Source organism: Erpetoichthys calabaricus, chromosome 7 (genome assembly GCF_900747795.2).
Source record: "Erpetoichthys calabaricus chromosome 7, fErpCal1.3, whole genome shotgun sequence".
NCBI classification, from domain to species: domain Eukaryota; kingdom Metazoa; phylum Chordata; class Cladistia; order Polypteriformes; family Polypteridae; genus Erpetoichthys; species Erpetoichthys calabaricus.
In genome coordinates this window covers 164,407,410-164,421,651 of record NC_041400.2, presented here as the reverse complement: position 1 = coordinate 164,421,651, position 14,242 = coordinate 164,407,410, and the positions used below count along the sequence as shown (strand labels likewise).

At 36.7% G+C, this 14,242-nt stretch overlaps 1 protein-coding gene across 3 annotated transcripts in view; it reads right to left on the bottom strand.

Annotated features, from left to right (window-relative positions):
• Positions 1–14,242, bottom strand: part of tnpo1 (transportin 1) — a 168,742-nt gene that overhangs the window by 98,466 nt on the left and 56,034 nt on the right. For all 3 annotated transcript variants that reach the window (XR_003716763.2, XM_051930192.1, XM_028805662.2), the window contains exon 5: positions 3,966–4,072. Coding sequence is in view for 2 of the 3 variants with exons in the window: in XM_051930192.1 (XP_051786152.1) it covers positions 3,966–4,072 (107 nt within the window). In the remaining variant the exon portion in view is untranslated. The remainder of the gene's footprint in view (positions 1–3,965; positions 4,073–14,242) is intronic.

Genomic DNA, 14,242 nt, shown 5'->3' with positions numbered 1-14,242 from the left:
CTCTCTCAAGCGCTGCCTCTGTGTGTGTGTGCGCGCATCTCTCTCTCGAGCGCTGCCTCTGTGTGTGTGTGTGTGTGTGTGTGTGCGCGCGCGCACGCATCTCTCTCTCTCTCGAGCGCTGCCTCTGTGTGTGTGCACGCGTCTCTCTCTCTCTCTCTCTCTCTCTCTCTCTCTCTCTCTCTCTCTCTCTCTCTAGCGTTGCCTCTGTGTGTGCGCACGCGTGTCTCTCTCTCTCTCTCGAGCGCTGCCTCTGTGTGTGCGCACGCGTCTCTCTCTCTCACACGCTGCCTGTGTGTGTGCGCACGCGTGTCTCTCTCTCTCTCTCACACACTGCCTGTGTGTGTGCGCACGCGTGTCTCTCTCTCTCTCTCACACGCTGCCTGTGTGTGTGCGCACGCGTCTCTCTCTCACACGCTGCCTGTGTGTGTGCGCACGCGTCTCTCTCTCACACGCTGCCTGTGTGTGTGCGCACGCGTCTCTCTCTCACACGCTGCCTGTGTGTGTGCGCACGCGTCTCTCTCTCACATGCTGCCTGTGTGTGTGCGCACGCGTCTCTCTCTCACACGCTGCCTGTGTGTGTGCGCACGCGTCTCTTTCTCTCTCTCTCACGCTGCCTGTGTTTGTGTGTGTGCGCGCGTCTCTCTCTCTCTCGAGCGCTGCCTGTGTGTATGTGTGTGTGTGTGTGTGTGCGCGCGCATCTCTCTCTCGAGTGCTGCCTTTGTATGTGTGCACGTGTCTCTCTCTCGAGCGCTGCCTTTGTGTGTGTGCGCGCGTCTCTCTCTCGCACGCTGCCTGTGTGTGTGTGTCGCGCTCTCTCTCTCTTGATCGCTGCACAGGAAATGCACAGGAAGAGACTGAACATGTACAAACCGAAAGGGAAACTGGCTTGTTCGTATACCGAGTGTGTGGTCGTGAACCGAGGCAAAAGTTTGTCGAACTTTTTGGTCGTAAACTGAGTTGTACGTGTACCGAGATGTTCGTCCACTGTATACGTTGCAGCTGGTATTACAATGGGCTTTAATACATTTTTCTGTCTGTTGAGAACATTGTCTGTTTAAACTAATAATAACACAAGTTTTAATGTAAACTTCTAACTGCACATATTTATACAACAAAATCCTCACTACAAAACTGGCACAAACTAACAAAACCTACAATAATACAAAATTGGCTAAGTTCTTATCACCCCATAATTTTCTGATGAAATGTAGCTCATTTACATCTATGCTGCAGCTCTCATTGAATTCTTCTTTCAGAATCCAAATTTTCAGCTTTGCTTTCACAAACAATTATTTAATATTAGTTGTGGTTTAGGCACAATGATTTAAAAATGCAAGAATAAATGTTAAATCCTGCACTACATATTTACAGTTCTAACATACGCACAAACAATAAAAGGAAATCTTTTACAATGTGAAACACATGGCAAGTGGCTGCCCAAAGAAAAATTTTACTACTACTACTAATAGCTATCAATCGAAAAACTTTCTGGATGCAACTTTTCTGTTAAAGGGGCGAGGGGAGAGAATGTACAAACACCCTGTGAATGATCTGACCCGAAATGAGAAAATTAAACATAGTGATAGAATTCAGAAACGTTAAATAATTCCAGCAACCACCTGTTGGGCATACTTGCCATTACCAGGTATGAAATCAAACAAACAGTTTGCATCCAGACAATGATGGATAAAGATGAAAGATGTAAATCTGAACACATCAGCACAATGGATAGTGCCATTATCAGAGTGTTAAGGATGGGGCAAGCAGCACTGTGAAAGAAGCCGGCAGAGGCTAACCAAGTAAATAACGGGGGGGAACATGCCAACAGCCAAGAACAACAGTGGTTCATAATCGACTGGTAAACAGTACAAGACAGATGGAGAAATGGGTTTTAGGATATACTGGACTTCAGTACATTACGAAGTGTCAGGACAATAAAGGAACCTCCAGATGACAGTAAACTAATTTGTTTGTTTTGTGTGTCCCAGAAGTAATTCTTATGTGGGCACTAGGGCCCTCAAATCACAAAAGTTCCATCATCATAAGCTGAATATGCAAATGTCTTGAAGGGCAGGCACTCCGTTTCACATAATGCTTGAGGAGGCAAAGGTGGCTATGCGACCTGCAACCCCTGCTTCATTTGCACTGTAAATGCACAATAATTCCACAAAAGCATTCAGTACCTTGGATTTTACAATCCCATCAGATGTTGCAAAATAACACATCTTTCATACACATTACATGATAATTCAGTCTTACTTCAATATTGAGGTAGAATTTGTCTTTATCAAAACAAAGATTCAATTTTACTTTGAAGAATTTGAGAAAGCATTAAAAGAATGTTTAAAAGACAGAATTTAATTCCAGTTTAAGGAAGATGGAGCGAAGTGTAGGTGTATCTGTCTATCTATCTATCTATCTGGGATCTTTATAAACAATGATTGATAGTGAAGTTAATATAGCCTTTTGATCAAAAATCTCAAAAGTAATTTGAATTACAAAGGCAAAAAAGTCCAACTCAAATAAAAACAGTGTAACCATAATGTGCCATAAAATGTAATGCCATATCCTGGATATGCATTTCAAGTTTTTCCATCACTTTTTTTTTTTTTTTTTTATATAAACATTCCCATGAAAATGAAGACGAATGCAAACAAGTACATTGATTGAACCTTTCTTGATTGTAAGTGAATGCAAGATGACCCATCATAAAATGCCCTTTTGGTACTGGGGACTTGGGCATATGTATGTTTTACACAACAAGCACTAAAAGTATCGGGAGCCACCCAAACAATAAGTGCTCTCATTTATGGCCACTACACCAGCAAAAACGTTACCACTTACTGCCACAAAGTTTGTAAGCGCTTGAGTGGCAAAGTCTCATATTCTTAAAAAGAATTATTTTCGATAACTATAGGCCTCTACTGGCAGGTTCATAAATTGCACAGTGCTTAAGTAAGGCATGTAGCAACTTATGTTCAGCAGTTAAAAAAAACCAAAGTATGTTCACCACTATTGGTTATTTCCTCCTTATTAAAATACTGAAAAGGCATGTGGGCATTATCATTGTACTTTCTAAATGGTAAATTTCTGCATGGGTGTAGAACTTAATAGTAATTAGTAATGTGATTTATGTTTTTCCAAGAAGTAATGCAACTGCAATTTGAGTGAAGTAATTAGTTATATGTAAAGGATTACTTTCTCTGAGTAACTGCCATGAATCTGCTTATGATGGTTTAAATAGGAGTGGGGGATATTTAAAAAAGAAAAAAAAGCATTGCGTCTACTCCACAGACTTTAAAAAAGGAGATGGATGAAATGTACTTCATAACTTCACCTTTCTACATTATGGGGAAAGTCATTTCTCTAGCTGTAAGAATATTTTTGCCCTCATATGATAGAAATTGGGTGGCACAGTGGGTAGCGCTGCTGCCTCGCAGTTAGGAGACCCGGGATCGTTTCCCGGGTCCTCCCTGCATGGAGTTTGCATGTTCTCTCCGTGTCTACGTGGGTTTCCCCTGGTTACCCCGGTTTCCTCCCATAGTCCAAATACACGCTGGTTAGATGCACTGGCGATTCTAAATTGTCCCAAGTGTGTGCTTGGTGTGTGGAAGTGTTTGTACGCACCCTGCCCAGGGTCTGTTTCCTGCCTTGTGCCCTGTGTTGGCTGGGACTGGCTCCAGCAGACCCCCTGTGACCATGTAGTTAGGATATAGTGGGTTGGATAATGGATGAATTGATGATTGAAATTACTTTAACAGTGGGAAGTGAAAGCCATATTGTAGGAACAGAATGTTTTTCTAAGCCATACATAGGTTTTCCTCTGTTTACACAGGTTACTCTTTCATAATTCAGACATGTCTTTTATATTAATTGGAAACTAACTTCTGGTGTATAGTTTTGAAGAGTGGGTTGTAGCCTTATACTCTACCAAATATTAGTTTGAAAAAGCTTCAACTGTTTACCTCACATGTGTTATAATCTTCAGAATCCAATAACCCACATAGCTTTGGCAAAAGATCTGGCCAGTTCTGTAGATCTCCTTTGGATGCAATAGTAGTTATCAAAATACCTGGAGAAAAACAAATCAGGCAAAGAGGAAATGCAATTACCATTTTAAACATCACAAGAATCTGCTTTAGGGCTCAAAAAAAAAAAAAAAAATCTGTTAAAAGCAACATTTTTAAAACAGGCCTCTATAAGAACATGCAATCACAATATAACCATGGTTTAATTATATGTGGTCTAACAATTGGACTATAGCCCACACAACTGGCACAAGAGTTCTCATTGTGTGAACTTCAATAAGTCACTTAACATGCTTGTGCTTCTAGTTTAGAAAGTCACATACATTTTCTTCACTGCAATGTAGCTGGGAAAAATCTTAATAACAAAAACGAGATGTAAAATAACATTTGAAAATCAATGATGAAATTTAAACATTTCAACATTTCACAGGAAACTGTGACATAAACCATTTTGTAAACTAAGGTCCAGTTTTAGAAGTTAAATTAAGTAGGATAGCAAATATCTCTGCAAGAACAATGAAATGATTAATTATTCCACAGGCAGAGTAGAATCTACTTTGATTGTTCTGTATCAGTGACTAGCATCTCAATTTGAATACTCCTATTGCAGGGTAATCCAGGGAGGCGAAGAAGTGAGTTTCTTTGGTAACCAGAACAGCCTCCTTTAATCATTTTAAACAATGAGGCAATATTTTAACTGACCTGAACATCTTGTATATGTACTAGTGTTAGATCAGTACAGATACCAAAATGATACTGAACAACTGATAACTCAACCCTCTCACCCCACCCCAATGCAACACGTCCCTGAAGCATGCTGCCTCTTTCTTCCCTCTCTATTCTCTTGTACTGAAATTTGCCGCTCATGCTGTGTTGGTATTGCAGTCCAGCAAATTCTCATTCTCTCCTTTAAAAGGTTTCTGACTCCTCCAAATAGGTCCTAACCCTTTGTGAATCTTCCACCAATTGACAGTGGATGCTCAAGAATAACAACAACAACAAACTTATACCTATGTTCTTGATTAGGGCATAACTAGTACCCAAATATGTAATCTTTAGAGCTGGAATGTGTGACTTAAAGTTCACATTCACTCTGAAAAACACAAAACATCTTTAATGAAGATTGCTCCTCAATAGATATGAAAGACTATTTGGTAAAGTTTGCTTTATTATATTTCTAGGTTATAATGCATTAAGCATTCTTCATTCCTACTTTTGGTTATTATGGAAAATAAACTGCAACCCCACAATTTCTTAAATGGTATACTAAGCAGTTGAAAACAAACAAAAATGTTTAAATACAAAACTTAAGATTAACTGTATATAAAGGCTTGTATCGAGTATCAATTGTCCCCGCTTCTCTTCTTTGAAAGACAGAATATAGTCAACCTAAAATATTGATAGAGCTGATTTCCTGTATGTGCCACAAGACAACCATATAAAATATGTGCTTTTCACACATGCACCAAGCAAGATGTGAGCTGACCCATGAACATACAAAGGAAAGTCAAAGCAGTTACAATGGAAAGAGGGAGGAAAAAAAAAAAACAGTATATAAATTGTTATTCACCTTCAACTTTCTCACAGCAGGTTTTACGGAAAAATTTAAATATGTGGAGCTGCTCATTCTCCCCTTTACCATGACAAGAGTCTGTAACCGTCTAAAAAGAAGCAGCCTCATTAGCACAATGCTGCAGCCATTATGCTTGTCCTGTGTCCCTTGGCTCCAATCTACTATACCACTTCCTATCATTTGCTACCATCCTATCACCAGCTGTATTCAGAAATGACAAAAAAATACAGGAACATGGTGATAGTGTCTTTCCATGATATAAAGGTCAACTTCCTAGACAAAGCAATCAATCAAAACATTTTCTGCTAATATAGGATCAAGCAATTAAAGAAATGTTTTTTTTTTTTTTTTTTTTTTACTCTATTTGTAAAGCAACCCTGGGTTTGTGAAAGACACTCTATAAATGCAACTTATTATTTACAAAGTCAAAGTGACACAATACAAACACACACATGACACAATAACAAATCCTGTGTGTGACAGCATAGCATCATACCAGGTGAAGATTTTGTGGAAAATTGTGCTTGCCAGAATATTAATTGGCACTTATTCAACAAGTACAGAGACAAAGAGTATTCAGTACTGGAACATAATCAATGTGCTTGTATTTTTCAAGAAATGCATCTCTGATACTGAAAACAATTCAGCTGAGACACCGTTGTCAGTACCTTTTAGTATTGTCAAAAGTATCGAAATAGACAGATCAGTTATAACATTCAATACTCATTTTTCATGGTATCAGTTCTACAGCCTAAATTATGAACACACTTCTAGTTCACCATGGCTGAAGTTGCAGCCCGGTTTCCATCCCCTCACAAGCATTAATAAGATGGTAGTTTCAGCAGTGTCCAAGAAATACTTTGGCTTTTGTAGCAAATGAGGATGGAAAACCACAAGATGTATTCAAGCCCATATTCAAGAATGGGAAGCGAGTCAATACAAAAAATTGAGACGTCTCTTATTTCTAAATTACAAAATTAATAAGAAAGCTGTAAACTGTTGTATCTAAAGTGGGGATGCGACTTTTATTTGTTTCCATAGGTTACAATTTTTTTTGTAGCCAATTAAATGTTTAACACATCGAAACAGGAAATTCAATTATTTTTACCTTCGGGGCACTTTTATTCTGTGCTGTTCATTCAGAGGCAACACTCTTTAGCAATATACAGCTCCTTTGCATCATTGACTTTTAAACCTCCTTCACTGCGAAGTCTGCTGCCATAGCAAGTTACTTTCTTTTAATTACATGCTATTTTAAAATTATTATTTCTATACATTTTCTATACAATGTAAGGCACTGTAACTTTTCATGGCTCAAATGCATATACAGAGGCAGGGACTCCTCTTTGTGCTCATATACTGCCAGCTGTCTTTCAGAGCGTGTATTTAGCATGTTATGGCTCATTTGCAGCAAAAGCATGCAGGGGTCTCATGTATGATCACATTGACATGCCAACCTCTTTTGCAAAACATTTGGTAGCTACAAAGACACTGTAGATTATTTACAAAAAAATTTAAGTGGGTTACTAGTCTGTTTTGTGCATTTCTTTTCTGAACAACTGTTTACAAAAGACCCCATTAAGGTTCTTTTTATTTGAATGCTTATTTCATGTTTGTTTTGATATTTTTATGAATACTGTCACAAAAACTTGAATATTTATTAAATTAACATTTCATGGCATTTGTAACATTTCATTGTACTACCTCAGTAACAGTATTGTTTTCATCAATATAAAATAAAACTGACTGGATTTAAACTTCTTTACTTTTTATTCTTTATAGAACTTTACTATTTACAGTGGTACCTTGAGATACGAGTACCCCAACATATGAATTTTTTGAGATACGAGCTGTCACTAGGTTGATTTTTTGCCTTGAGTTACGAGCCAAAATTCAAGATACAAGCCAAAGAGCTTGTCACCGCACATTCCAAGGAACTCACGACAGAGGAGTTGATGGAACTACAGACGCAGCAACATACGGAGGTTCTGCAGGAGATTGGTATCGCAGAGGAGCCAGAGGCGGAGGAGGTTATCTCTTCAAGTGAGATAAAGGAAGTGTTGGCAATGTGGGAAAAAGTTTCAGACTTTATTGAAAAGAAACACCCTGAAAAAGTTGCAACTGGTCGTGCAGCGGCGCTATTTAATGACACTTTCCTAACTCATTTCAGAAACATTCTAAAAGGGAGGAAAAAGCAAAGCTCCTTGGACAGGTTTCTATTGAAATGCCCTGCAAATAAATGTGACAAAAGCGTGGCAAAAAAAAAAAAAAAAAAAAAAAAACTAGTGAAGAAGAAAATCAAGTTAAGCAAAAGTGAAGTGAAAGAAAAAAAAATACAATATGCTAATCAGCTCCGCCAACATCTGTTTATTTCTTTAGATTCTCTTTTATGTATTAGGTTTTATTTTGTTGTATACGATATTTGTTCATTATAAATACACTTTTCTTATGTTGAAAACATTTAAAAACGGGGTGGTTTTTTGGGGGCTGGTACAAATTAATCTGATTTCAATTAATTTCAATGGGGAAAATTAATTTGAGATACAAGGATTTTGAATTACAAGCTCGGTCACGGAATGAATTAAACTCGTATCTCATGGTACCACTGTACAGTATTACCATTTCCAAATGATTGCACTATTTAAAGTATTTGCATTTAATGACTAGAATTTCTAGTATATATTTTCATCAATATTTTAATGCATACAGAATTGCAATTTAAACCATTTTGATTGAGTTACATAAAATACTGTAATGTGTATCGAAAATGGTATCAAATGTAAATGCTTAGTATTGTATCAAAGTTTGAAATTTTGGCATTGTGACAACCCTAGAGCATTTATTCACATGTGCTTATCTATTACAAATCCCCACTGATTCTTGGCTAGCACAAACAACCTACACTGTATGAATAAATTATTACAAGAAAGCTTTCACTAATCCATCAAGTGTAAAAGAGTAATACAGACATGCTCACAAAGAATGTTAATTGTATTTATTGTGCCAATTATGTTTATTTCATGTAAACTTCAGAAAATACCTACTGTAAGCAATACCACCATTGTTGAAGCTATTCTTCTGATAGTTATGGTAATCACTTTTGAGTTAGCAGTTAACCGCACACTCAACATTTAGGAAAAATACCCAAAGACACAAGGAAAACCTGCAAACTTCATACCAGCACAGAAAACCAAGTGCACAATGTTCAAATAGTTATACAGGTGCATCTCAATAAATTAGAATATCATTGAAAAGTTCATTTATTTCAGTAATTCAATTCAAAAAGTGAAAATCATATATTATATAGATCCATTACACACAGAATGAGATATTTCAAGCATTTAGCTTATAGGCAATGAAAACCCAAAATTCAGTATCTCAGAAAATTAAAATATTGTGAAAAAGGTCAATATTCGAGACTCCTGGTGTCATACTCCACTCAGCTAATTAACCCAAAACACTTACAAAGGTGTCTTGAGCCTTTACATGGTTTCTCAGTCTGGTTCAGTAGGCCACACAATTATGGGGAACACTACTGACTTGACAGATGTCCAGAAGACCGCAGTTGACACCCTCCACAAGGAGGGTAAGCCACAAAAGGTCACTGCTAAAGAAGCTGGCTGTTCACCAACTGCTGTATCCACGCATATTAATGGAAAGTTGAGTGGAAGAAAAAAATGTGGCAGATAACGTGCTCAAGCACCTTCACCAGGAGTTGACTACGGCTAGAGTCAGTGCTTCAAGAGCCACCACACACCAACATATTCAGGACATGGGCTACAACTGTCGCATTTCTTGTGTCAAGCCACTCCTGAACCAGAAACAATGTCAGAAGTGTCTTACCTGGGCTAGAGAGAAAAAGGACTGGAATGTTGCTCAGTGGTCCAAAGTCCTCTTTTCAGATGAAAGTAAATTTTGCATTTCATTTGGAAATCAAGGTCCCAGAGTCTAGAGGAAGATTGGAAAGGCACAGAATCCAAGTTGCATGAGGTCCAGTGTGAAGTTTCCACAATCAGTGATGATTTTGGGAGCCATGTCATCTGCTGGTGTTGGTCCACTGTGTTTTATCAAGTCCAAAGTCAGCATAGCCATCTACCAGGAAATTTTAGATCACTTCATGCTTCCCTCTGCTGATAAGCTTTATGGAGATGCTAATTTAATTTTCCAGTATTGCCAAAAGTGCCAATACCTGGTTTAATGACAATGGTATTACTGTGTTTGATTGGCCAGCAAGCTCACCTGACCTAAACTTGTCAAGAATTGTGGGTTGTGGTAACCCTTTTGATTCAGAATGCCAGTATCTCTGTGCAAGTCACCACCAGACCCAATAAGGCAGATGAGTTGAAAGCCGCTATCAAAGCATCCTGAGCTTTCATAACACCTCAGCAGTGCCACAGGCTGATCGCCTCCATGCCACGTTGCATTGATGCAGTAATCCATGCAAAAGGAGCACTGACCAAGTATTGAGTGCATACACAGACATACTTTTCAGTAGGCCAATATTTCTGTATTAAAAATCTTTTTTTTTATTTAAAAAAAAAAAAAAAAAAATTAGTCTTATATGATGTTCTAATTTTCTGAGATACTGAATCACGTTTTCATTATCTGTAAGCCATAATCAGCAAAATGAAAAGAAATACAGTAAATGCTTGAAATATATCACTCTGTGTGTAATAAATCTATACAAGTTTCACTTTTTGAATTGAATTACTGAAATAAGTGAACTTTTCGATAATATTCTAATTTATTGAGATGCACCTACTGTATATTATTAATTTAAAAATATTTAATATATAGGAAAGCTTTTTCTAATATACAGTACATGTCAGAGACTAGATGTAGATTATTCAAAATACCATTTAAAACTGACAAGATTTTAGTCTCTTACACCTTTGTATAAGTAACCATTCCTTTCTGTGAATGACATATGGAAGATGGTAATTCCTAATAAATAATGACATAGCATTTTCAGCATTTATCTCCAGGGATTATCACTCCACTAGGAATTTAAACAGATTCCACATACATCTATTCAGAATAACTTGGCTTTAAAACCTCTGAATATAATGATACTACTCCATGTTATAATTTAAATATAATGGCTAACCACTATTAAAATTAACAAAGGTATTATGGGTTAAAATATCTAACAATAGCAATAAAAGGCTATTCTCTAAGGAACTGCATGTGAAAGGCTTCACCAGTTTAAGATTTATAAATAAGTCACTCTTGAAAAGAAGTCTGTTCAGATATTTCAAGATGTTACTTGCTTGATAAAATAAGAAAATGACTTCCTTCCTATCAAAAGCAATTGCATTTTGACTACTAGATCTATAAAAGATAACCATTGTTCATAGTGCATGACTAAGAAAATGCTTTAATAATAATAAAAAAAAACTACCAACCCTCTCGGAGGTTTACTTTTTCCAAAAGTATTATTTGGTGATGTTTCTGTTTTCCTTTCTTACACAGTCAAATGATCTTATTTTCTGTTACCATGAATATACTTTCATTTACTAGGTTGTTTCTCATTTCTGTATGTCCTTACTATTTAAATGTATGGTCTTTATTTACTTTTGTTTTATATTTTCAGTGAACTCTGCTGCATAACAATAATTTCAACTGATTTGGAAAGTGTTCATAATCAGGCATCGCTTATCCAGCTCAGTCAAACTTTTGAGTTGGAGTAGCGTCCTAGAGATTAAATTGCAAACACCAAAATGTTATTTTGAAGTGGTTTAAGGATTTGGGTGGCGAGTTTTCCAATAATCCACTGCTGTTATTTCTTCATTACTTCTATAAAATTGCACTATACCATATTTGTAGGTGAGCTGTAAATGACAACAGAAAGGCAGCAGGTTTTAGAGATATTTTCACACTAGCACTCTATCCCAACTTATAACTATTTTTTTCAACCAAAGTAATAACCACAAAAGCAGCAATAGTTTAACTTTATTAATATCCACATTTAAATCTACATTCATAACAAATATATGGTATTGCCCTTTTTGATGCTGCTTTCAACTGTGCTAGTCCTGTGCTTTGCTAAGCATCTTGCAACAGTGTGCATTGTAAAAGATACAAAATAAGACACCAATAGCCGAAACTTGTAACAAAATTTAAAACATATATTTTATAATAGCAAAGAAATGATACTGCAAAAGAAGCACATAAAAGATGATGAAAAGCAACACAAATGAATAACACACTCACTGCAAAAAGCACTACATAAAAGCAATCAACAACACTGCAGATTCAGGGAAACTGGCATCTATTCTAGACAACTGAGTTAGAAGCCAGCTCTACGTAATAAGCCAGTTACTTGAATACCTCTCATATATGCTACTTACTAGAATACCCTTATAAAAAAAAAAAAAAAAAACACACACTAGACAAATTTACAGTTACAAAGCAACCCACTGTCTGTCCCCCAGGAAGTTGCTTAACCTGCCTCTGTGTTATAATAGAAAAGAAAACACTGGTCACCTTGAATAAAAGAATCAGCTAATCAAAACAACAGGTAACTACAGTACAATTATTGAGGTATAGAATTCCACAAGCGAAAGCCATGTCAACATTGAACTCCACACAGAGGGCACAAGTCAAACCTAGGTCCAAGCACAGTATGATGCCATCTGTTGTCTCATAAGGATTTTTTTAGACTGATCACGATACTGATATGTGGGCAGCAATAAAGAGATACATATTGTAATAATATTGCTATTGTGTTCAATTATTAGGTTTTCCTAGAATAATTTTCAATGAAAAGAAAAATGTTTAAGTGTGATGTTTTCACATGACCATGATTTAACATTTAAATAGGTTAAACAACAGTGCTTTTTTATATAAATGATCATGAAGCACATGCTGTGAGCACAAGTGTGCAACTGGTAAAGCTAATAAAGATAATACTGTATAATCCAAGTTAACTTAAATATGAAGAATATACTTCACTGTCAAGTTGTTACATTATGAACTTTAATCTGATGGTTATATGAAGTAAGATATTTTAGGGGTTTAATGAATTAATAAATGAACCAGTGCTCATGTATATATCCCGAGAGAAGTGTGCATTAAAGAAAATAATTAAATTGAAACACTACCAGTCAAAAGTTTCAGAACACCTCAGTTTTTATGGAAATGTATGCAGTTTAATGTCTTGGAAAAAAAGAAAAAAAAAGTCAGGGAAACATTATGTGCCATTGTTTATTTGTACTATGCCCCAATTACATAAACATTAAATGTGCAAAATTTTATTCAAAGTAGCACCTTTTGTTGAAATAAACACACATGTGGCATTCTTTCTGTAAGGGAAATCAAATACTGATCAGAAAGATTTTCCCAACACTGCTGCAGAAGTTCCCACAAATGTTTTGTACTTGTAGGTTGCTTTCCTTTCATTCTTTTGTCCAGTTTATCACAAACTAACTTAATGGAGTTTAAGTCCGGAGACTGTGCTGGCCATTCCATGTTTTCAAGTGTACCTTCTTGCTCTTTTCTTTTAACATAGTTCTACCATAGCCTGGGAGTATGGTTTGGGTCATTGATTTGGTGTAGGATGAACCCCTGACCTACCAGATGCAGACTAGAAGGTACTGTATGGTGCTATAAAATGTTGTGGTAACCCTTTTGATTCAGAATGCCAGTAACTCTGTGCAAGTCACCAACTCTGCCTCCAGCAAAAGAACCTCAGAAAAATCACACTTTCTCCTCCTTGTTTGACAGTTGGTATCACACACTGAGGAGCCATCCTTTCACCAACTAGACAGCATACAAACACTCTGATGATGAACCCAAGATTTCAAATTGTAATTCATCTGTCCATTACTTTTTTCCAGCCTGCAGTAATCCACAGCCAGTATTTCATGGCCCAGGCAAGACTCACTTTCTTATTTTGTACTTTAAGGAATGGCTTTCTTACTGCCACTCACCCTGTCAAGACGGCATCACAAAAGTCTCTTCTTCACAGCAGACACTGATACTTTATTTTTATTTGACCATTGTGAAGTTCTGCTTGAAGCTTTTGTGCTGTTAGGTGCAACCTGGTGACCCCCAGAAACTTGTCTTCTGATTCGGTTCTGACTTTGGGTCAGCTAGGTCTGTTGCTATCAGTTTCTTCCAGTTTCCAATTGCCTTTGAACTGTGTAGGACACTGTACTCACTAAAACTTTGATTTTTTTTTTTTTAACACAGTTTGTCTAAAAGAAACGCCTACACTTCTAAGGGTAATAATGCTCTGTCTCAATACATTTGTTAATTACCATTTTCATTTTAATTTACAACTTTCTATAGTGTAATATTGTCCAAGTAGTACTTCATAGGGTGTAGTAACATGGTCTGTTCCAACTCTGCTTTAAGACAGACAGAGGGGTTTTAAATAATCAACAGAAGTTGGGACACCTGTGCAAATTGTTTGCGTCAACTTGAAAGGCTTAATTTACATTAATTGGTGCAGAACATCTGTAGTTTGTAACCTATTAGTTGTTCCCTGAAGAAGGTCCATTTGTAATGTTCTGAAATTTCCTTTTTTCAGTTTTTGCTAACCTAAACTTTTAAAATTTAAACTTCTGGCAGTTTACTGCTTACTTTTTCACAATTTTAGGTCATTCCTTGCATTCAACTGATTAAATTTTAAGAACTA